The sequence below is a fragment of the Monodelphis domestica genome, chromosome 8 (genome assembly GCF_027887165.1).
Source record: "Monodelphis domestica isolate mMonDom1 chromosome 8, mMonDom1.pri, whole genome shotgun sequence".
Taxonomy (NCBI): domain Eukaryota; kingdom Metazoa; phylum Chordata; class Mammalia; order Didelphimorphia; family Didelphidae; genus Monodelphis; species Monodelphis domestica.
The window spans coordinates 10,381,626-10,405,556 of NC_077234.1; the positions used below are offsets into that span (position 1 = coordinate 10,381,626).

Here is a 23,931-nt window from a genome sequence, read left to right on the forward strand (position 1 = left end):
CAGAAAATCAAATATGAAGGATTTCCATGGGAACCAATTTTATTAAAACACAGTCATTAAAATATTTTTGTACAAAGACAACTTCCCAGACCCTCATGATGTGGCGGGGAGGCATCAGAATTTTCATGATTAGACAGGATTCCAAGATGAAGAAATCTTCATTTTCTAAAATTCCTTCCTTCCTATTATTTTCTTTCTGGTCCCTCCTCCAAGCCTTTCAGGATAGGGGTTGGTGTCAATTATTTCCACCAAGAAGTTAAATCTATTTTATCTTCCCCCTCAAGAGGACTTGCAATTGAAGTTTCTCCTATAGCCATGGACCCAAGCTCTTTCACTCTTCATTAATGGACTTTTAGGCATAAGCCAGCAGATCACAGAATCATTCATTCATTTATTCATTCATTCCACACATATTGTGGGTACCACTCTGTGCTGGGCACTAGACATTAGGGCTACAAAAACTAACAGCCTTCAAGAAATTTGCATTCCTGGGGCAGCTGGGTAGCTCAGTGGATTGAGAGTCAGGCCTAGAGACAGGAAGTCCTGGGTTCAAATCTGGACTCAGACACTTCCCAGCTGCATGACCCTGGGCAAGTCACTTGACCCCAATTGCTTAGCCCTTACCACTCTTCTGCCTTGGAACAAATACACAGTATTGATTCCAAAACAGAAGGTGAGGGTTTAAAAAAAAAGAAATTTGCATTCCGTCCAGGAAGAGCAATGTGTCTAGTGACAAAGACAAATGGTTTATGAAATAAATGCAAGGTTGTCGAGGCCATAGGACCTGGCTGCCAGAGGGACAGGAAAGACTACAGGTAAGAATTCCCACTTGAGATGGGTTTTGAAAGAAGTTCCTCCCACTGTCACAGATGAAGGGGAAAGGGGAGCATTCCCTGAATGGAGGGGTGGCAACTAGAGCAAAGAAATGGAGGTGGGAGATGGAAACCACACCGTGACAGGATGTTCTGACTTCCAATCCAGGACACTCTCCATCACTCTTTGGGGAACACCTTTGCCTTGACACCAGTCTAGGTGGCCCCCTTCTACTCTCTCCAACATGGGTCTCGTGCAGTCAGCATGGCCCAAGCCCAGAGAAGGGCTCAGCAAACCCTCAGAGTGCCCCTGCTCTGCTCTCTGCCAGGGAAGCTCATGTTCCGCTCTCAGAGTCCCAAGCTTTCCTGAACCAGTTCTTCTACTTTAGCCCAAACGCTGACACCAGATCCTCAGGGGCCCTGCCCGGAGAAGAAAGAGGCCTGCTGGGGAGGGATTTCCCAGGTGCTGGTTCCCTTGTCCTTCACCTTCAGGCATGGGCGGTATCAAGTCACTTCTCTTGCGCTTTTGGCTCCTCCTGGAGCCTCTCAGTCCCTTTGCTCTCCCTGTAATAAATGTCTCTAACGTTTGTTAATAGTATGTAGGACCTCTTTGATCTTGTCCCTGTCCCTTGTCCTCCTTTCATCCCTCCCACTTTATAACACTCTTATTAAGCGGTCCTGAAAGAAAGGAGGGAAGCCAGAATTCCCCAGGGGTCTATTTCCCCAAGAAAACGGTCTCTCCAATGCTATATTTCTAGAGAAGAAAGGGCAGAGGAAGGGCCACCTTTCCCTGCAGGTTCCCTTGAAAGGAGCCCATCGTGCTGCTTCTGCTCACGTGCGGGGAATTTCACAAATGGGCAGAAGGAGCCCTCCACCTCTTCCCATTTGGAATTAAGGGTTCCCTGGGAGTGGGTGCTCTTTTGATGGGGCTGCACAAGCAGTGGGAGAACCCCATGATTTTCAATTGCAATTTTCATTTTTCTTTAGTGCGTCTTCCTCTTTGGCTGGAAGGATCCACTTGGCCAGGTAAAACTGAAGCTTGGTTAGAACACTGTCATGCCAGCTGGACAAGCTGTGGTGTATGGCTATAAGGAAATATTCTTGCACCCCAAGAAATAATGGAAGGATGAGGTCAGAAAAGCCTGGAAAAACTTATATGAACTGATGCAAAGTCAAGTGAGCAGAACCAGGAGGACAGCGTATATAGTAACAGAAATGTTGCCCAATGATCAACTGTGAAAGACTAAACCATTATCAGGAAAGTAAGGCTTCAAATTAACTCCATGGGATTCATGATAAAAAAAAATGGGGCAGGGGGACAGGGGTAGCAGCTAGGCATCTCAGTGGATTGAGAGCCAGACCCAGAGATAGGAGTTAAAATCTGGTCTCAGATTCTTCCTATCTGTGTGACCCTGGGCAAGTCATTTAACCCCCACTGCCTAGCCCTCACCACTCCACTGCCTTGGAACCAATACACAGTATTGAGTCTAAGACAGAAGGTAAAGGTTTAAATCTTTTTTTTAATTTTTAAAAATGCTCTCCACAGCCAAAGAAGTAACTGTTGGCATCTGATGACAGATCAAAGCAGGCCATCTGCCACTTTATTCCCTTCATGAGGTTTTCACTGTATATGAGATATGTGTCTTCTTTCATACGATGAAGAATATGGACAATTAAAGAGCATGACAGCACTAGTATAATCGACATCAGACTCTTTACTTCCTGGGGAGAAGGTGAGGAGGGAGGGAGGGAGAGGAAATGAATCTCAAAATGTCAGATAACAATTGTCGGAATTTGTTTTTCCATGCAATTGAGAAAAAAAGAAGACAATCATCCCCTAATGACCAAGCAAAGAAAAGGCACCCCTGCGGGGAAACATCAACCTGAGAAACAGCCCCTACAGGTGCCCTGACATTACTACATCATTTATGATCTGTGTAAAGGGACAATATTATCTATAGTGCGACACTGACAATATCGAGAGAGCTTGATACAAAATTGTTCACTCTCTTACAATCCCTGTGTCCTCCTTTTAGCCTGTCCCCTCAGCAGATGATTTCATCTTGTGCTCTGGTGAGAGGAAAATCATCTGAAGGATCTCCTCAAGGCTCCTCTTGCATATCACAAAGATTATGTGTCAAAAGACACTGGAGGTGGAGTCAAAGGACCTGGGTTCAAATCTCAGCTCTGTTCCTCACTCCTTGAATAACTTTGGGCAAGTTAATTCTCCTCTGTGGTCCTGTTTGCTCACCTAGAAATGATGGGAGTGGGAGTCACTGAACCCCAAAGAAACTTCTAGTCAGTGATCTCTGAACTGATGGTCCTCCTTCCCTCTGTATCCCAGAGAAAGTGGTAGGTGTTGTCCTTTTCAAAACTAAGTGCCCTTCACCTGTGCCCTTGTTCCTCAATCCTTTCTTCTCCTCTAGGGTCCTGAGAAACTTACCTTTACTTCCCTTTCCTATAACTTCAAACTCTCCCTCTCTTTGGCTGCTTCTCCCTACCCTTCAGAAGTGCTAAGACCTTCTCCATTCTGACAGGAAGCAAAAATATATGGAATACATTCTTCTATGATTTCCTACCATGGACAGCCACCCAGCAACAGTCAAGGAACAGCAGAAAAAAAGTAGAAATCCCCTGAGGACATTAGCAACCCTATGGCATAGGACATGTGAGCTACCCTTTCTACATGTCAGTAAGTATTTTTTTAACCCTCACCTTTATTATGTTGGGAATTTGAGTGAGGAAAGAGCAAGAGGGAACATATAAATATTCAGATTTATTGGTTGGGGAGGGGAGGAAGGAACAGGGGTTTAGGAGGAAATTATTATCTTAAAATCTAATATCTAAAAGCTATCTAAACCTATCTTATCAAGCTAAGCAGTAAATTCCCCAATAGCCAAGTCTCACACCAGGAGTCCAATCAAATGGGCCAGGATCTTCAGTTGGTTAGTCTATCTTCAATCTTCATGACTCAAAGCTGCCAGCAGCCAGATCCAAAAGATTTCTTTTCTTCTGTTGGTCTCAGGAGAAAGGCTTTTCCAAGTCTCAAACTCAGGTCCTTCCAGGAGAGATCTGATGAAGTCCGTTGGGCATAGAATCTTTCCCAGATCTCTAGCCTCAGGCTCCCATGTGACCCTTAGTCACATGCTCCTGTCAATCACTCACTCTGAGGTTTGCACCTCTCAGTTTTTGCAAACCATTCATCCTTTATCACACCTTCCATCTTGGAATCAATACTGGGCATTGGTTCCAAGGCAGAAGAGAGATAAAGGCTGGCCAATGGGGCAAAGTGACTTGCCCAGGGTCATACTATCAGGAAGTGTCTGAGGTCAAATCTGAACTCAGGACCTCTAAACCTGGCTCTCAACCCACTGAACCACCTAGCTGCTCCCAATCAATAAGTATTTAGTAAGAGCTACTACAAACCATGCAGCTATAAGAATTGAGGTGGGGGGAGGGGGGGTAAGGAAGGGTTAGTAATAGGAAATGGAGGATGTGAAGGGGCAGAGAGACTATGGAGAGCTGGTGAGGTAAATGGATAAAGGTACCCACTGGGATGAGAGACAAATCTTTATAGTTCCCTCACACTCAACCCACAAAGGAATACCATCCTGACACTTGGAGTGTCAGGAAATCAGTCCAGTCACAACTATGACAGGGGAACATCTCTCTGACTAGAGATGGAGGACAACTGTTCTTCTTTTCTTCTTCACAAAGCCACCAAGGTCTCTCAGCCTAATTTCAGAAGCCCCCCTCAAGGGTCCTTCAGTCTGGGACAGAAACTAATAATATTAGTTCTCAGCTTCTTCCCCCTACACCCAGGCTTGCCTCCTTTGATCAGAAAAAAAGCAGAGAGCCAAAGTCTCCTTTCTTGGTCAGTCAACCCTAGAGAGAAAGACCATATCAGATCCTCCCCCTGGCCAGCTCAACTGCCTCCTCCGGGAACATTCCATTTGGAATCTTCACCTTGATTTTGCAGATCAGATCCCCAGCTTGGTTTGCAAACCTGACGTTCTCTCTTTCTGGCTTGCCTCTATCACAATCCCCCCTTTTATTCTTCAAAAAATGCAACTTGCATTTTTCAATGATACTTACCTTCATAATAATTCTATTTATCTATTCTCAACTCTGCTCTGTTATAAATATACCCCTACTCCCCCCCCCAAAAAAAAATAACAAAATCCTAACTCATCCTAGCTATTCTATCTACCCAGATGCGAAGCTAAGAATGGGAAAATGGTTTAGGTAAGGGAATTCACATGAACATAGTTGTTGTTGTTTTACATCACAACAAGTCAATTAACAATATTCAAATCATCTCAACAATTCCCCTAACACCAAGAATATGCAAATGTCCCATTTCCTAATGTCTATAAAGTCAGTAAGAAAAATTTCCTATCACTAACAAATGCTAACTTACAGTCATAATGCAATCTAACTTCTATACTTCAGAACTTCTGTCTCTCCTTTCTTGGGCCTTAAACAAATTCACTTGGCTATTACTGTTAGTGGTTAGACTATTAATAAATTACTCTAATAGAGTTAGCAAGTTAGTCCATTAGTACGTACATGTGTCCATAGGATATACTTAGTACAGATTTACATATGTTCATCATTCTAAATTTCTGTGCAAACTCATGCAGAAAAGAAATATCTTTATCTGTTTGAATTTTCCACAGAAATTTTGTCAGTGTGTTTATTTGTTATGCCAAAATGCATGTTGTATATTTACCCTTTCCATGAGCTATCTTCCTATGCTATGTAGGATGTGCATGCATATATATGTGATGTTCACATGTACGATGCACTCTCACATATCCTCATGGTCAAAAGTTCCAAGATTCAAAGTTCCAAAGTCCTTCCATGTCCATTCATGTTTCTTGTAGAAACTCTTTCTTCCTCTCTGGTCCTTTGTCTGGTCTGCATGCCAGTCGCCATCATCCAGTCTTGATTGAAGACGTGTTCTTCCAATCAGGATCCACTGGAACAATCAGGAACTGGAACACAGGAACAATGTCTGTAAGTGAGGTTTTTACGTGTGTGTGTGTGTGTGTGTGTGTGTGTGAATGAAAATTTACTTTTGCATGGAAGTAAGTTGAAATCTTCGTGAATGCCAGAATTTATCAATCTTTCTTCATGTCTGCAAATAAGAATACGTGTGTTTTCTTTGTGCATGGGGGTAAGCTTTGCTTATGTTTCCCTTCATGCCTGCAAGTAAGGTATACAGGTGTTACATGGATGGGTGTGAGCATTATGCATAAGAATATTGATTTCAAGTTTGCTAAATCTTGTTGTTTCACCTTTCACTAGAAGATTCATTGAATGTTTACTTTAGTTCTGTATCTTGAAGATAGAATCTAGAGAATTGGGTGTTCATTTATAACAACATTGTTTCTTTCTGTTTTGTAACTGTGACAGGCAGAGGCTATGTATAAAAATTATATAGATACTTCGTGGCTGCTACTCTTTCAAATGGCTGCATATTTTCAGGGTTGCTATCCTTTCATCATTACAACATGTGCAGGGTTCTCTTTTCAGTAGTCTGGTGGCAAGTATTCTCCAGTTCTTTTCTATAATTTCAGTACGCTTTCATTCACAAGACTTTTGTTTTGATTTCTTCCTGGGCTATTCACATTGCTCTTCATGACTAGGACTCTTTTTCTTATGTCATCTGTATGTATCGTCACTGATGACATAATCACATTGTTGTGTCTAATGAGGTTACTGAAATTCTGAAATAACATCATCATGGTATACCCTCTCTCTCTTCCTTCCCCCAGTATAGACTGCTTTAGGGGTGACGTTTGAAAGATATGGATAACCTTTCTTCAGTTCTCAACTACAACTTGATGTTAAAATCTTTGATAACAAATTCAACCAACATGAATCTGTGTTACCATAAGCATTCTAGATGTTTGTGTCTGTCCTAGTTATGAAGTTGGAATCTTATGCTACAAAGCCAGAAGTGTTCTTGCTGTTGAATTACTTGTTCTTCTTTTGATGGAATAACTTATTCACTATGCTACCCCAAGACTAGTCTTCATTCACATAAGGTATTGTGTAGTATGTTACCCTATGGAACTCCAACAAATCTTGGTGTCACTGTTAGAGCATGAATGGCACTTGTTCATGTCTTTAAAGTTAGAGAATAGAGGTGAAATTGTGTAACTATATCTCCTCCTCCAGTTCTCAATATATTTCTTGATATCCACCTTCCCATTCAAAATCTGTATCTGCATAAGCCATGTAATTCAACTTCTCTATAAAATCATCTTCATTATCAACCCCTAAGCTTGCATAAACTTCTTCTAATGGTATACAACTTGTTCTGTGCCCAAAGAATAACTCCTCATCATTGTCTTAGTAAGAGTTTGTTTGCACTGGTTCCAGGTATCCTATCTTTTCACATGTGTCCCATACATCCCCTTCTTTGTCTACCTCTTCATAAAGCTTATAAAACTGATAAGGCATCTGTTCTAAATCATCTTCATCCATTATTATCACATCTTCTGGTATTCCTTCTGATTCAGTGTCTGAATCTGAATTACTGAATCCATTCACTATGTTATTTGGATTTTGCTCAGTGCCACGTAAACTCTTGTCAGATGTTGGTAACTCTGGCTTTGTGTTTTGATCTAAGCCTATGTCACCAGCTTCTGTGTGTCTCAAATCAGTTTCAGTTTGGTTTTCACTACTAAGCTTTAGAATTTCATTTAGAATTGGTAAACTAGATGGTATGGGGTTAGCTCCTGTTTGCAGATCAGCCATACTGTTAACAATTATAGATCCTACTCTATCACTAGTCTGAGGTTTATTATTATCTTCAGTCTCATTTTACTATGTAGGGATAGGAATCTTTCCCTCTATCTTATCTCCTTAGAATAAGTTTTGTACTTCTGCATTTCCCCCTGTACCATTATTAGGATGTGTGCTTCCATGTTGTTCCTCACTGCAACATATCCCTGTTTCTGGCTTTGTAGCTAAAGTGTTCATAACCACAGAATCATTGTTCATGTCTTTGCTACTCTCTGCCAGGTGCATATGTAACTTAGTTAATTCTTTTTGATTTGATTCATTCCCACTGAAGTCTACAATGGAACATGAATCTAAATCACAGCAGTTTCTTTGGCTAGATTCCCCTGTGTCCCTTAGAATGTTGGCATCAACTGAATCCTTGGTTGTTACTAAGTCTGCCATTCCATCCTTCATTTCTTTTTTTTTTTAAACCCTTACCTTCCGTCTTGGAGTCAATACTGTGTATTGGCTCCAAGGCAGAAGAGTGGTAAGGGCTAGGCAATTGGGGTCAAGTGACTTGCCCAGGGTCACACAGCTAGGAAGTGGCTGAGGCCAGATTTCCATCCTTCATTTCAAATATAACTGATATGTCACTGCCACTACTTTGAATATGATTATTGTGTTCACAAGCAATTTGAGCTTCATTTTCAGTTAATTCTTCCTTATCTACATCACTAATTGCTGGGTGGAAAGTTTCAGCTTCTGGATCCAAATTAGATATATTTTCTAAGGGTACCTGGGCCACAAAGCTATTTACAGAATTAACTAAGTTTTGTGGGATGTCATCTGTGAATGTTTTTAAAGCATTGTCATCTTCACCAACAGTAACCTTTAGGGAATTGAAATTATGGGTCTCTGTATCTGTCACAAACTTTTGCTTGAGTTCTTGCGACTTATTCTTTCTCTTTCTTTTGCATAATTCAATCCCATTATCCATTCTACACTGGAAAAAATTCTCTAGGAATGATCTGATTTCCTTTACAGACTTTTCCTGTTTAGTTACTATATAACTCATTTCAAAGTCTTTCATCTCATTTACTATTTGAGATGTCATTTCCTTAATTTCTGCCTCATTTTCTTTAATCAGTCTCTGCCTTTCTCTTGCCTTATTGCAATGACTATCATTCACAGTTTCGCCTTATTGCACCAATTTTACACTATTTCCCAACTCTTTTTACTATATTTAACTGCAGCCTCTTTCTCACTATTTCTTCTATCTCCACGTGTCACACTATATATCTTATGGGCCTGGCTTCATAACTCTTTTCTAACCATATCAGAATACTTTGGATTAGCTCCAGTTTTAATGGCCAGTTGCATTTCATTCAAGTCCGGAGCTTGCTGTGAGGACTTTAACTTGCAATGTGAACAACAAGTGGACTTCTTGTTCCTAGTTTGTGCATTTTGTTTGTCTTTGTTATTACTCTCATGTTTCTTCTTTAAAAAGCAGTTTCTAATCAAGTGACCTTTCCTGTGGCAAAAGAAACATTCCCTAGTCTCCTTCTGCACTGGTCTTACCTTGTAACTAGGTTTTTGAGAAATAGATGTTTTGTAAGTCCTAACCATATTTTTTATTTCTTCACTTTCTTTTTGTTTAAGATCATTTTCAGTCCTCTCTAACTTATCTTTCAGATCTTGAACTTACTTGCCCTGTTCTGAATTATTTTCAAATAGGTAACTCACTGTGTCTCTCAATTCAATCAGGGAAACTGAGTCATACTTAGGGAAATCATTTTGGAAAAGGTTCTCAAATTAGGTGTGCATCCCCTTAGAAATTGCCTACGGACGTGGCTCGCTGTCTCTTCAGTATCGGCTTCTAGACCTAAGATTGACTCTGCCATCTCTGACAGATGGTCTTTATATGTGGCAGGATGTTCCCCTTTATCCTGCATGATCTTGTCAAACTTGGCCCATGCATTAGGTTTAGAACAGCATAATTTAATGGCCTGCAGCAAATCCTCCCTGCACCTTTTCAGGTAGGACATGCAGGTGGGATTTGCAAAGTCCATGTCCACCCTTTGCTCCACAGTTGGCCGGCTAGTCAAATTGCTGTTAGATCTAGTTTTCTCCAAAAATTGCCTCTGTTCATGGGGGCTGAACAGTTCTGACAACAGGAACTCAACATCCTCAAAATCTGGATCAAAGATCCTGAATGCCCATTTAAGCTCCTTCTGTGATGTGAAGGGATTGTCCACAAATTTTGGGAAACAGCGCTTAATGGATTCAAGTTCCTGGGGACTGAATTGTCTATGGGATTTTGAGTGTATCACGCCAGCATTAGTAGTTAGCTTAGTGACCTCTTTCAAAGGACAGATTTTTCTCAGGGTCACCATCAGCCACAGTGTCCTTGCCACCTTCAGTTTCCTCAGGTATGTTATCTTTTTGCCCATTGTCCTTGCCCATAACTAGATCTTGTCCTTTTTCCTTAATCAATTGTTCAAATACAGCCTTAATCATGTCTTCTAGGTTAGTATCAATGGCCATAATCTTCTCTGCCTTAAGGGGAACCACAAATCTGAATACTTTCTTCGCTTGGGTTAGAGTCTGCAACACAGCTACAAAGAGTACATACACTTGTGCCAGGACTTGCCAGAGTACCAGTTCATTTTGGAATGGCAACTGTAAAACAGACATTGTAACGTTGCCTACATAATCCAAAGTTTCCACTACCATATGAGTAAGTTTGCTATATAGTAAGTGGTATACCCAAAAACAGGCAATGGCTGCCACAATTACAACTCCATAAACCACTTGTTTGAACATTTTGTCTATCTTTTCTTTACCAGGGATCTGTAGGGTACAGTCAAACTTGAGGTGCCAATTGTAATGGAATATAATCTGAGTGACTCTATTTCTTCTTGTAATAACTAGAGAGAATCAAAGTCCCCTCCAGCTTCAACTGCCTTCTCCTCCTGGAAACATTCCATTTGGAACCTTCTCCTTGATTTTGCAGATCAGGTCCCCAGCTTGGTTTGCAAGCCTGAAGTTCTCTCTTTCTGGCTTGCCTCTATCACACCTTCCCTCTTTCCCTCTTGTCCTTTCCTCTCTCTCTCTCTCTTTTTCTCTCTCCCTGTCTTTCTCTCCCTCCCTCCCTCTCTCCCTCTCTCTCTCTCCCTCTCTCTCCCTTTCTCTTTCTCTCCTTTTCTCTCTCTCCCCCCTCTCTCTCCCTCTCTCTCTCTCCTCTCTCTTTCTCCCTCTCTTTCCCTTTCTCTCCTTCCCTCTCTTTCTCTCTCTCTTTCTCTCTCTCTCACTGTCTCTGTCTCTCCCCTTCTCTCTGTTTCTGTATGTATGTATGTGTTGTGGGTATGTATGTGTTGTGGGTATGTATATGTGTGTGTCCACATGTACAATGATACTTTTGCTTGCTGCCACATTTCTGCAGTTAGTATGAGCTTCCCTGTACCAAGACATCACCTCACAGAGTTGTGTGCACCTCCATATGGCCCCCAGATCAGGCCACCAGCATAGCTGTGCTACCTCATCAGATAACCAACCACCACAAGGCTGACCTCAGCCTAGGACGGCCCCCTTTTTCTCAGCTCCCTTGCCAGCTGCGGTACCCAGAAGCCCTGTGGAATGGATCTTGCAAGCACATCTGTCCTCACATGTCAAGCCACAAAGAGCAGACCAGTCTCTGCACAGCACTGCCCAGGGACTCTTCATGCCTTGGGGTGGCCCTGGAGGACACGGACCCCGAAAACACCCACCACCCAGGAAAATGGAATAAGCCCAGGGTGGGGGGAGGCAGAAGCAGCCCCATTTCTTCCTCAGCCGGACTTCCTGGCTGTGGGTGTGTATCTCTGTGGGTATCACTGATTAAGAATGAAACCAGAAGATACATAAGAGTAAGCACCTTGTTTCCATGCTGAGGTGAGCAGTGTTCTCACTCTTACCAAAACTACTGAGATAGCAAGAACTGATCACTTCACTTCCAGGCGAAGCCAAAAGACCTGAGTTCAAATTCCACTTCCAACACTAGCTGTGTAACTCTTTCAAGTCATTTTACTTCCCCCTTTCTCAGTTTCTTTATCTGTAAAATGAGTGGCATTAGAACCAAAGGTCTCTAAGGTCCTTTCCAGTCCTAGGTCCGGGGTTCTACCATCCCTTCATCACCCTCAGTGAAGCTAAGCTAAGCTGAGTGCTGGGTTCACTTCTCCCCACCCTCAGGGTCATGGTTATCTCTGTATTTCGCTCTGTGATAGTCCAACTGAGATCCATCCTGGTGCAGAAGTGGTCCCAGCCTCTCGAAGACAGTAAATGAATGAGCCCCAGGTTCTACCCAACTCCATCCAAGGACAGACCAGGCAACAGGCAATGCCAGAGCAGCTCCGTTCAATACTGGATATCCTAAATGAGGGCAGGAACTTCACAAAACTGGCCCTGGCAGCCTGGAGCTCATCCTCCAAGTGGGGAGAAGAGAAACAGCCATGTGAAGCCATCAAGGACAGAAACAATTGGGGATAAATCAGAAGCAGCCAGACTAATGGATTCAGGCATTAATAAAAGCAGTAAGAGGGGGTGGCTAGGTGGCTCAGTGGATTGAGAGTCAGATCCAGAGACAGGAGGTGCTGGGTTCAAATCTGGCCTCAGACACTTCCTAGTTGTATGACCCTGGACAAGTCACTTGACCCCCATTGCCTAGCCCTTACCACTCTTCTGCCTTGGAACCAATACACAGTATTGATTCCAAAATGGAAGGTAAGGGTTTAAATAAATAAACAAACAAATGAATGAATGAATAAATAAATAAAAGTAATAAGTGAACAAGAGAGCAAAGTGCCAATGGGCAAGATAGCCAATGGGAAAATGCAGCACCCATCTCACGAGGCTCTCCCACATGGATTACAGGGGCAGTTAGTAGTCAAAATCTGTAAGATTATTTAACATGTTAAGGGATTAACAGTCATTCTATGAAGAGATCGAATGGAACCCAGAGTGTATTCGTAAGTGGACCTGGTTCGTATCTGGCCTCGAATACATTCTTCAGGTAAGTTTGGATGAGTCATAATTTCTCTGGGCCTCATTCTTTGTCTGCAAGATGAAGGGAGTGGAGCCGATGACTTCTAAGGTCCCTTCCAACCCTAAAAATGAAGAGACCTTGTGGCTGGGACAAAGAAAGAAGATGAAGAGGACTTCCTTCTTCAGAGAAATGATTTAACCTTTAATTTGCATACAATGAAGGAAATTCTAGTGAAATGTCTTCACTTGGTGGTATCTTGAGATAACTGACGATGGGAAAGTGTTATATAAATGAGAAGTTGAGAGTTGCAGATACAGTCAAAAGTGAGTTTGTGACCTTTCTTGTAGCTTAAACACTGTCAATTATTATCTCCATGTAGCACTCCCGATATGACTAATTCCCAATCACCTTTGTAGAGTGCTGTCTACTTCCCCTTCAGTATGCAACAGTAACACTAGGGGATGGGGGTTTCTATTACCATCATTCACAAGCCCCTATCCCTCATGCTCCACCTTAGTAATAACCCAGAAGAACGCTATTAACTTATTGAAAATGGATTTAATGAGAAATTAGAGAAATTAGGGGTGTATGGGGTGCTCAGGGAGGAGTAGTATCTCTGGTATGGAGGGCTTGTCGTGCCCTCCTAGGGCAGCTCTCCAGCCTCTGACCCTCACCTGACACCCAGCTCTCAATTGTGGCTCCTAGTAGCTGCTAGCATGCGGCAGCGGCCACACCCCAGGCAACGGCTTCGACAGGGGGCTAAACCTTGTGAGGGTAGCCATCGGGTCATAGACCCCTGGTGAACTAAGGCTTTGCTCACCCAGCATGTGAAGACTGCTTCAGCTGAACAGACAGAAGAAACCAATAAGAAGGTTCAGCGGCTGAGATGGCGATGCAGCAAAGCATTGTGAAGTGCTTAGGGCGTGTTGGAGCACAAAAGACAGCGTGGCCATCCAATGCAGCTGAGGAAGTCTCCAGGTGTAACGACTTTTCGTGCCACTAGACCCAGGCTTCCAACACCGAGAGAGTGGGACTGTCTCTGTGCATCGACTTTTCCACTTAAATCTCCTTCATACACAAGTGTCTTTGTGCAAAAAGCACAAAGACAATCGTCATTCTCGGTTACCGAGAGACTACTACTAGAGCAAGGGCAGTTGTTACAGAAATGTCTCCCCCACAATTTGGAACTATGCTCAAAGGGTAATAAACCTGCGTCTGCCCTTTGATCCAGCAATACCACTACTAAGTCTTTATCCCAAAGAGATCATTGAAAAAGATAAAGACCCATATCTATGAAAATATCCATAGCAGCTCTGTTGGAGGTGGTAATGAATCCGAAACTAAGAGGATGCTAATTGTTGGTGAACAGCTGAACGAGTTGTGGTACAGGACTGTGGTACACACGCTGTTGTGCTATAAGAAACAAGAAGCGGGATGATTCCAGAAAAACCTGAAAAGACTTAAATGAACTGATGCAAAATGAAGTGAGTCAAACCAGGAGAACATTGTACTCCGTGTCGGCAATAACGTTTGATGATCAGCTGTGAATGACCCAGCTATTCTCAGCAATACAATGATGCAAGACAATTCCAAAGGTCTCGTGTTGAAAAATGCTGCCCACTTCCAGATCAAAAACTTATGGAATCTGGATTCAGATCAAAGCGTGCCTTTTTTTAACTTTATTTTTCTTGGGTGGCCTAGGTTTTCTTTCGCCAACATGGCTAATATGGAAATGTGTTTTTCATGACTGCACATGTATTATCTATATCACATTGCTTGCCTTCTTAAGGAGGAGAGACGGGAGGGAAAGAGAAAGAGAATTTGAAACTCAAAATTTTTAAAACATGTTAAAATGTTTACATATAATTGGAAAAAAATAAAATACAAAAATTAAGGCAAAAAAAAATCAAAATGTCTCCCCCAGACTTGGGATCATCTCTCTCCTTGAACACAGGACGTTCCTGGGGAGAGTGGCCTCCACTTGAGATGTCCATCTGACCAAAGGGTACCCGCAGCTAGCTCCTGGCAGCTGAAAGCCTTTTTCTCCCTTTATGAAATCCTTCTAAAGTTTACTTTCACGGTGATGCTCTGCTGGGTTCCAAGGACCCGTGTCTTTGCCAAGTCCAATACCTGCCTTGCCTCAGTATGTCTAGCCAGTCCTCAATAGTGTCTTGACACAGACATTGCTGTTTATCACACCTGCTCTGAGGAAACAAATATTGGCCTTGCATTTGCCAAAGCCATTACCTGATGGATGGGGAAACACAGCGAGGCGAGGAGGAGATTTAAGTTTCTCTCCTTGCTCGGATACTCTAGGCAGCTGCTAGAATGGATCAGAGGAAAAAACTGACACCATCAGGATGAAAAGGACAAAGACCCTTCCCAGTCGGGATCCACCATGTGGCCCCCTCAGGGCAGGAGTCCCCCATGCACCGGAGGCAGAGAATGTCAACAACACAGTTTCCACAAAGGCTCTGACTCCCTGATGCAGTGGGGCCAGGCTGCTGGGGCCAGTGTTGAAGGAACTCTGAAGAGAGCCTGGGCTTGTAGCTCATGCCATGGGGGAAGAGCTCTGAATCCAGGGGAGACAGAAGAAGAAACAGGAAAGACGTCAACATGCCCATTCAAGGAACGTTCCCTTCTTCTGACCCAGCCCCAGGCACGAGAAACCTCTGGCATCTACTGCTCTAGACTGGAGCCCAACTTGCAATTTGGAGTCTTCAAGAGTAGATGTGGGGAATTAAGAGGTTAAATGATTTGCCCAAGGCTGGGTTAAAATCTCCAAGCTAGGGACAGTGAGGTGGCTCAGTGGATTGAGAGGCAGGCCTAGAGATGGAAGGTCCTGGGTTCAAATCTGGCCTCAGACACTCCCTAGTTGTGTGACCCTGGGCAAGTCACTTCACCCCCATTGCCTAACCCTTACTGCTCTTTTTCCTTGAAACAATACATAGTACTGATTCTAAGATGAGAGGTAAAAATTCCTTTTTTAAACTCTTACCTTCCATCTTAGAATCGAACCTACATGTTCCAAGGCAGAAGAGTGGTAAAGGCTCATAGGCAATGGGAGTGAAGTGACTTGCCCAGGGTCACATATCGAGGAAGTGTCGGAGTTCCAGATTTGAACCCAGGACCCCCATCTCTAGGCCGGGTGCTCATTCCTCTGAGCCACCCAGCTGCCCCCAGAATTTTAAAAAAAGAAAAAGAAATCTCTAAGCTAGTTTACTAATTAACCAGAAAGATGTTGCCATTTAAGTTACAAAAAGTAATTACCCCAACATTCCTCTAAATGACCCAGAGCTTGAAATGATGCCAAACTGGCCAGGGAATGAGATGGAGCCAGACATCAGCTCTACAGCTGGTATTCCAGGGTAAGAATCCCTCCTCTTTTGAGGCTGAGGCTGAGGCCTGTGGGGGACTTCGGTGCCAGAAGCCTTGGGGCACCCAGAAGACATTTGCCTCTTGTCCCACATGGTTCCTGGTGTGGAAGACTGAACTCTGACCCAGGCTGAGGTCAAGTCCAGCCAATGAGAGACTTGGAGAAGTGACTTCCCTTGGCAGGTGCGTGTTTCTGGTCTGGGGAATGAAGGGCTTCTTTTCTCCTGTGCCAGAATCGGGGTGAGATGAGGCTCCGACGGGAAGGGCTGCCTGTGCGGAAGCAGAGCCGCCGCAGCCGCACGTGGCTGTGCCTTTTCTTTCTCTGCCGCACTCTTTTTCATTATTCAGTAAGTCATTCTAAATGAAGAGAGAGCCTCCAGAGCAGAAAAGGCACGGCTTTGTCCGCCTCCCAGAAGCACTGCCCAGAGGGCCCCCGCTAGGCAGCGCCCTGAAAACAGCTGTGGCTGTGAGCACCCGAGAGCAGGTCCCGGGGACTTGGGGAACTCTTTTCTCTTGAGAAAGATCCATTAACACAGAAAGGCCTGACTGTGACCCGCTTCGGAAGTCCTCCTTCAGGATAAGGCTTTGGACCCCTCCAACTCCAGTTCCCCAGGGAGCCGGCTGTGGGCATTCTGGCCTCAGGATGGCTCTGGATCTGGCAGCATTGTGTGTGACTGAGGAAGAGGCGGGAGAGGAAATGGCTCCCTCCACTTCCGTCAGGAAACCAAAGGAAGAGTGGGCGAATCCCAAACCGTGGAGGAGAAGAAAGAGAAAGCTGGAGGCTCCCTTTCCCCACTCCTAGAGACCTGGGCGCAGAGGGTTGGGCAAGCTCACAACTCAATTGGGGCTGGGGGAGAGCCCACCCATCTGGGGCTCGTTACTTGAAGCCTGCCTCACCTATAGAACCTGGCAGGGGGGCCATTCTGTGCCCGATCAGGGCAGCCTCCATCAGGGGAGAGCTTTGCGGAATAGAGATGATGAAAATAATAATAACAATAATAGTAGTGATAAGCTCTACGGCGCCTAGAGTAGGCAAGCAGATAACGAGGGGCCTCGCAGCGGTGCTGTAGAGGTCAGTCAAAGGCACGAGCCATGGTTATTCCAGACCCAAGAAGACTTTGGGAGCACTTGAGAGCTGCCAGTAAAGTCTTGGAGGCTGTCACAGAGAGGAGGGATTAGACTTGTTTGGTTTGGCCCCATGAGGCAGGACTGGTGCCAGGAGGGAGAAGTAGCCACAAGGCTGGTTTCAATCTGATATTTAAAAAAGAAAAAAACCAAACTTCTCAACAATTCCACCTTCTGAACACTGCCTTGAGACGTAGTGAGCTCTCCATTCCTGAAGGTGTTCAAGGCAAAGAGTGAATGACCCCTTGTGAGGGATGGTGCAGAAAGGACTCTCTCTCCGGAATGTATTGAAATCAGCAGCTCCTGGGTACGGGAACCCGACCAGTCGTTTTGTGAGCTCCATTGGCCAAGATTTAAACCAGTCTTGATGAGCCCAAAGGCCTTTAGGACACGGCAGAATGGGCCATTGTCAATGAAGCTCCATAATGGTTCTCTCATAGAAATGTGGAATTGATAGTTGGCAGAAACTTGGGCCCTGGCATGGCCAGCAACAAAGAATGCACTATCTCCACGGTCACTTTAAGCTGGGCTCGGGAAACAAATACCAGGGCTCAGATGTGCTCGAGGTTCAGCCAAGCAGCCCTTCTCATTACATCCCAGTGACTCCTGAGGTTCTGCCTTCTTGCTCCCACCACAGTGCCTGGCACACACGTAACCAGTGCTTGCGGCCAGAGTCCCTGTAGCTAAAACTCCTTTCCAAATGGGCATGAGAAAGCTGATTTCCAATTTCCAAATTACATGAGAAAGCTGATCGATGGGACCTATATTTTCCAGCCTCTAAGTAACCAGGGTGATCTGGTGCAAAGGAAGCTGATCTAACAGATGGGAAGACCTGTGTTCAAGTCTTGACCCTCTCACATTCTGGTTGTGGGAGCCCCGAGCAATCACCTAACCTCTCCATGGCCCAGGCGGACTGAATTTTAGAACAATAGCAGACCTGCATTGGTAGAGGGAATTTTCTTCCTGGGAGTTCCCGCCCCAGTTAAGTCCCAATTCATTCAAGGGGAGAAAAGGGCAACAATTGGACCTAAAATTCCACCATTGGACCCATCGGGTTCCAGAATGTTCCTCTTTGGGATCCAATGTTGTCCCCTTACTACCTGGATCCCTTCTGGGAATATCACCTGGCGTTCTTGGCTTAGATGCCTTCTGGGAGGAGATGACCATAAGATTAGTGACCTGGAAAATAGACCCTCCTTTTTTGGTCTCTCACACACACACACACACACACACACACACACACACACACTCATTCCATCCCCTCAAAGGAAAAGAATCCTGTTATCTTAAGGCTATATTCCACAGTAGATTTTTTTTAATAAAACTCTGGATTGAGTTGAGACCCTTTAGCCCCAGGTGGTCCCTGGGACCCCTCTTTTTTGAAGCCTTTTCCCCACTGGCCACAGCAGAGTCTGGGGAGCCTTCAGGAGTCTGGTGGTCACCCTCTGACAGGGCCCTCAAGCCCCCAAGCATTGAGCTTCCGGTTGAAGACAATCACTTTCCCATCACTGCAGCCTGATCTTCTTGGCGGGGTTCGTGGGGAATTGCTGGGAGTACAAGTGAGACATGTACTGTATCTCGGGCATCACCATCCTCTGGCACATTGCCAGTGTCTCGTTGTCTAGCTGTTGTTTGAGGTTGTAGCCCAGGATGTTGGCATCCCCAGACTGGTAGGGCCTGAGGTTCAGATCTTTGATCTGGGTCTTGTTCTTGGGCTTCCCGTCCTGGATGCAGATGTCCATGAGCTCCTGCTGCCTGGCCCTCAAGAGGGCCACTTCCTTCGCCAGCTTCCTCAGCCCGACGACCTCCCTGATCTTCCGCCAGAAAGTCCTATTGAAGTGCTGGTAAAGTTCCCAGTCCAAAGCACACCACTCCCTCACCTTCTCCTGGTTCTCCCTGGTCAGGTTCTGGATGGTGCTCTCGCTCCGAGAGTTCAGCTTGAAGTAAACCACATCGTCCAGCTCCCAGTGCAGGCTGTTTCTCAGGAGGACCATGGACTCGTCGAAATAGTCGGAAATGAGGATGAGGTGGAACTGCTGCTGGATCTCCTGGATGACGGCCCGCACGTAATCTTTGCCCTCTCTGTTGTTGTCGTAGCCAAAGTCAAACCACATGTTATTCTTGGCATAGATGTTTCTCATGGCTAATTGTTCATTGTAGTACTTCAGTGGAGAAGCCAAAAACTCATTCAAGCTCTTGGGCTTCTGAAAAGCCGGGGCGTAGCTTTTGTAATACATGAAGGACGACTCCAGCTGGAAAACCGGGTTCCTCAAAATGGAAAAGTAGAACGTGTTGTTCGGCATGACTTTCTTTACCTTTGGGAGAGAAGAGAGAAGAGAAAAGACCATGAGCTGACTCCGGTGGTCCCCAAGGTATGCTGGGAGCATAAGAAGGAACCCGGGTCAGGCTTTGGAGCAGGGAGCACCCAACCTAGACTGAGCGATATCTACCACCTCTCGGGAACATCAGAGGGCATCACGCCAGCCAAATGCCAGCATACCTCTGCTCAGTTCTTTCCAAGAGGCTGATGAGTAGAAGGTTCTTGCGCTATATGTGCTGCTGTCGAGAACCCACCTGAAGCCTGTTCTCCTCCCCACAATCTCCAATCCCTTCACACTTTCTTTCTTTCCTAGGCTAACACTCCAGGGCAAGCCGCCTCCTCTTCCCTTCCCTTCTTCCCCTTCCCATGTCGAACCTCTCCACCTCTCTATTATCCTCTACTACCAAATCCCTCCCCCTTGTCCCAGAGCCAATCGTGCCTCCCCAAACTCCAACCCCTGGATTAGCCCACTCTCCGACTCCTTTTATCCTATTCTTATGGTCCTAAATGAAGCAGAGGAAATTACAAAGCTGGGCTGACTTGTGTTCTACAATCTCAGACAGCCCCTCATTGGTAAAAATCCTTTCACATCTTCCTCATCCACTGAGGCAGCTGATGGCTCAGAGGATAGAGAACTGGGCCAAGAGTCAGGGAGATCCAAGTTCAAATCTGGCCTCAGACATTTACTAGATGTGTGGCCCTGGGCAAGCCACTTAACTTCTCCTTCCCTTAATCCACTAGAAGAGGAAATGGCAAACAATTCCAGTGTCACCCCACAAACAGTATGGAGTCACAGAGTCAGGCATGACTAAACAACAAAAATTGACTCACTGTCCCATAGTGGCCAAACCTTTCCATCCCTCGTCAAGTCTCTTCTGCTCCTAGGGCACCTGTTTTCCCACCCTCTCAGGGAGAACTTTGCTTCATCTAGACATTTAGCTGTAGTTTGCTCAATTTCCCCAACTGAAAAAAGGAGATGATAACAGCATTGTTATTTGTGTTGTTGTGAGATCAGATCATGTTAGTACTGTGCCTGGCACATAGTAGACTCTAGAGACAGGCTTCTTCCTCTGTCCTTTTGTAAACCTTAAAATTTCTTAGACTTATAAATGTTGAAAATTTCACCATTGGGAAATTTCATACTTGAAAAATTCCCTATTGATAATGTGAACCCCATTGGCATGGGAGGTTCCTCCTCCTCCCTTCTTAAGATTACTTTAGGACAGAAACCTTTTGCTGAGCCATGGAAAGGGCTGCAGCATAGATCAAAATTTCATTATTCCAATCTCCACCCTACTCAGGGTAACAGGATTTAGGAAGGGCTGCAGCATAGATCAAAATTTCATTATTCCAATCTACACCCTACTCAGGGTAACAGGATTTAGGAAGGGCTATAGCAAAGGATCAAGATTTGATTATTTGAGAATATGACCTTCAACAGACATGTGCAAAGCCACAGACCTCTGGGCGGTCCTGGGTTAAGCTAGAGCCACCATTGGCACAGGGAAAATGATGGACAGTGATTGGTAGATGTGAGAACTGAGGGGAGGGAACTTGGATGGTTTCCTTAAAGATAGCGGGGTCTGAGGACTAGAGGGGGGGTTGGTTGGAGAGGTTGTGCTCTGAGAAGCTTGCTCTGAAGGAAGCTGGAGGTGGAGGCCCCTGAGACTGTTTCTCCATTTTGGTCACGTGAATGATAGGGACTGATTTCCTTTCTTTGCCTCAGCTATCTAAGGGCTTGGGCCTTTTGGCCCAGCCTAAACAAAGGGGGTATTTAAGCCCTATTCCCTTCTCTCCCCTTTCTCTCTCCCTCTCTCTCTCTATCTCTAATTCCTTTCTTCCTCCTGTTTGTAATTAAACTCTATAAAAGGTTGACGGCTGACTTGAGTTTTCATTTAGGAATTACATAGCTGAATTCCTTGGCAACCTTAAATTAATATATATCAATCTTTTAAAGTGATTTCCTTGTCACACTTTCCCCCCCCTCCTCATCACTTATCACTCAGATGCTTTCTTTCATTCACCTCCATCATTCTTATCTCACTGGAAGAGGCAGCCCTTCTCCTTGCCCAAACTAATTCTTTTTTTTCCAAACCCTCACCTTCTGTCTCAGAATGAGCACTATGTATAGGTTCTGAGGCAGAAGAGTGGTAAGGGCTAGGCCATGGAGGTTGTGACTCGCCCAGGGTCACCCAGCTAGGAAGTGTCTGAGGCCAGATTAGAACCCAGGACCTCTTATCTCTAGACCTGACTCTCCATCCCCTGAACCACCAACATGCCTCAAGACCAACCATTCTATGTGCATTCTTGATCCCACCCCTTAGTCCTTCTCCAGCCCTTTGACTCTCCCCATCATCCTGAGTGCTCCCCTGCTACACGGGCTCATCTGCAGTCCTTGCACTCCACCTCCTGTCTCCATGCCCTTGTGCCCACCATCTCTGAAGCCTGGAGTGCTTTCCCTCCTCACTCCACTTCCCAGCTTCCCTGACTTCTCTCAAGAGAAGGTCAAGGAGGCAGAGCCATGAGGGCAGAACAACAGTGTGAGTTCTCCTCCACAAAACTTCTGTAAATACATCTAGAAAACATAGTGGGCCAAAGACCAGGAAAAGACAGAGTCATTTGCCTGCCCAAGTCACCATAAGAAGACAGACTGCAGACACTGGGGTCAGGGTTGTGCTAAGTCTCCAGTCAGCCAGATTTCTATCGGGGCACTCTAATGGGGAATGGCGGGGACTGGCAACTTTGTCACTCATTACCCAGCTCCGAGCCACAAATCCTGAGAGAACTGAACCCAGGAATGATATACCCGGGGAGGGAGGCCCTGGGCAGTGGACCAAGAAAGGTCGAAGCATTGAGGCTCAAACCCCAGAAACAGAGCAGGATCTCATTCCCAGTCTCTTGTCCAGTCTGCAGAGGAATAACCATGGCTGGAATCCCAGGCCAAAGGCAAGCCTACAGTGGGGCTATTCTAATCCGTCAGAATTGCCCAACTGGCAGCCAGGGGTGGAGTCTAGCAGCAGCAGTCAATTCATGTTCAGACCCAAACTTATGGGTCTGGAACTTGCAAGGCTCAGACCGGAGGCAGCAATCAGACTTTGCCTTGGATTGGGCCACTTTGGGAGCCCTAGACACCAGCTTGTCCAGGAGATCCCCCAAAAGCACAGCACTCAATACCTCAGGAAAGCAGCAACCAGAGGCAACCCAGATATTCTCTCTACAAATGCTCAGGACCCATCTCAGAGCCAGGAAGCAGGCTAAACGAGCAGGCAAACAAAGTAAGAACCTCGCCACAAGGAGCTCAGAGCTAATGGTGGCAGGAACACTCAAGGCACAAATGCAGAAGAGAATGACACCAAGACGTCTATGAGCAAAGCCTCAGAAGAAAATGCAGCCCAGGCCAAAACACAAATGGCATCAGATGAAGCAACCACTTTTTTAAAGAGTTTAAATTTTCTTATAAATAGAATGGGGGGCTTAGAGGGGAAGCTGGAAAAGAAATGAGAGCTATATTAGAAACAACTGGAAAGGAGGTCAACAGTTGGCACAAGAGATAAAACCTTGCTCGAGTAACAAATTCTCTAAAAATGCGAATGAAGCAAAAAGAAGCCAATGAGGCAACAAGGAACATTAGAACAAAGTCAAAAGGCTTAGAAATAGAAGAAAATGTAAGGAATATTACTGCAAAACAGCTGATCTGGAAAACATATTGAGGAGGGAAAAAATATAAGAATAATAGATTCCGTGACACCTATGACCAAAAATGGAGCCTATACATACCTTGTTTCAAGAAAGCTGCCCAGATCTCTAGAACCAGAGAGGAAAATGGAAAGAAGAAGAAGCCACCAGTCACCTCCTAGAAGAACTTGCCTATGAAAACTCTCAGGAATATCACAGCCAAAATCTAAAGCTTACAAATCAAAGAAAAAAATATTGCAAGCTTCCAGAAAGAAAGAATCCAGATAATAAGGAGCCATTGTCAGGATTGTACAGGATTTAGCAGGCACTACTCTAAAGAAACAGAGAACTTGGAATGCAATATTCCAGAAGGCAGCACAATCAAGAACAACTTCACCAGTAAAACCAGTATAATGCTACAGGAGGAAAATACAGACTTTTAGGAAAATAGAGATGTTCCAAGCATTCCTGATGAAAAAGCCAGAGCTATGAAAAACCTTTGAAATTCCAACCAGGAATGAAGAGAAACACAAAAAGGTAAAAATGAATAAACAATGATAGATTAAAGGATAAGCTGCTCCCATTTAGATATAGGGAGATGATACATGTTACCCCCTCCCTAATAGAGGCAGATCAAATAGACAAGACTTAGGAGTGGTTCTATTGTGTCTGGATAGTCTTAAGAAAAGAATGGAAAGATATGGGAAGAGGAATATACTGGGAGTGGGAGGAAGGATAGGAAAAGGAAGCTTTGGGAAAATTATGTCATGTAATCATGGTGGGTGCATGAGTAGACATCTACTGAAACAAGGAGGAAAGGGTAGGAGGAGAAAGAAGTTAATCCTTGAATTTCACTCTCATGAGAAATG

The 23,931-nt window shown here is 44.7% G+C and overlaps 1 protein-coding gene across 1 annotated transcript in view; it reads right to left on the minus strand.

The window, feature by feature from the left end:
• Positions 1-18,360: 18,360 nt before the first annotated feature.
• GAL3ST2 (galactose-3-O-sulfotransferase 2) overlaps positions 18,361-23,931 on the minus strand; it is a 74,697-nt gene continuing 69,126 nt past the window's right edge. Inside the window, exon 4 of the mRNA XM_007502429.3 lies at positions 18,361-19,382. Coding sequence (XP_007502491.1) covers positions 18,573-19,382 — 810 coding nt within the window. The 3' untranslated portion in view covers positions 18,361-18,572. The remainder of the gene's footprint in view (positions 19,383-23,931) is intronic.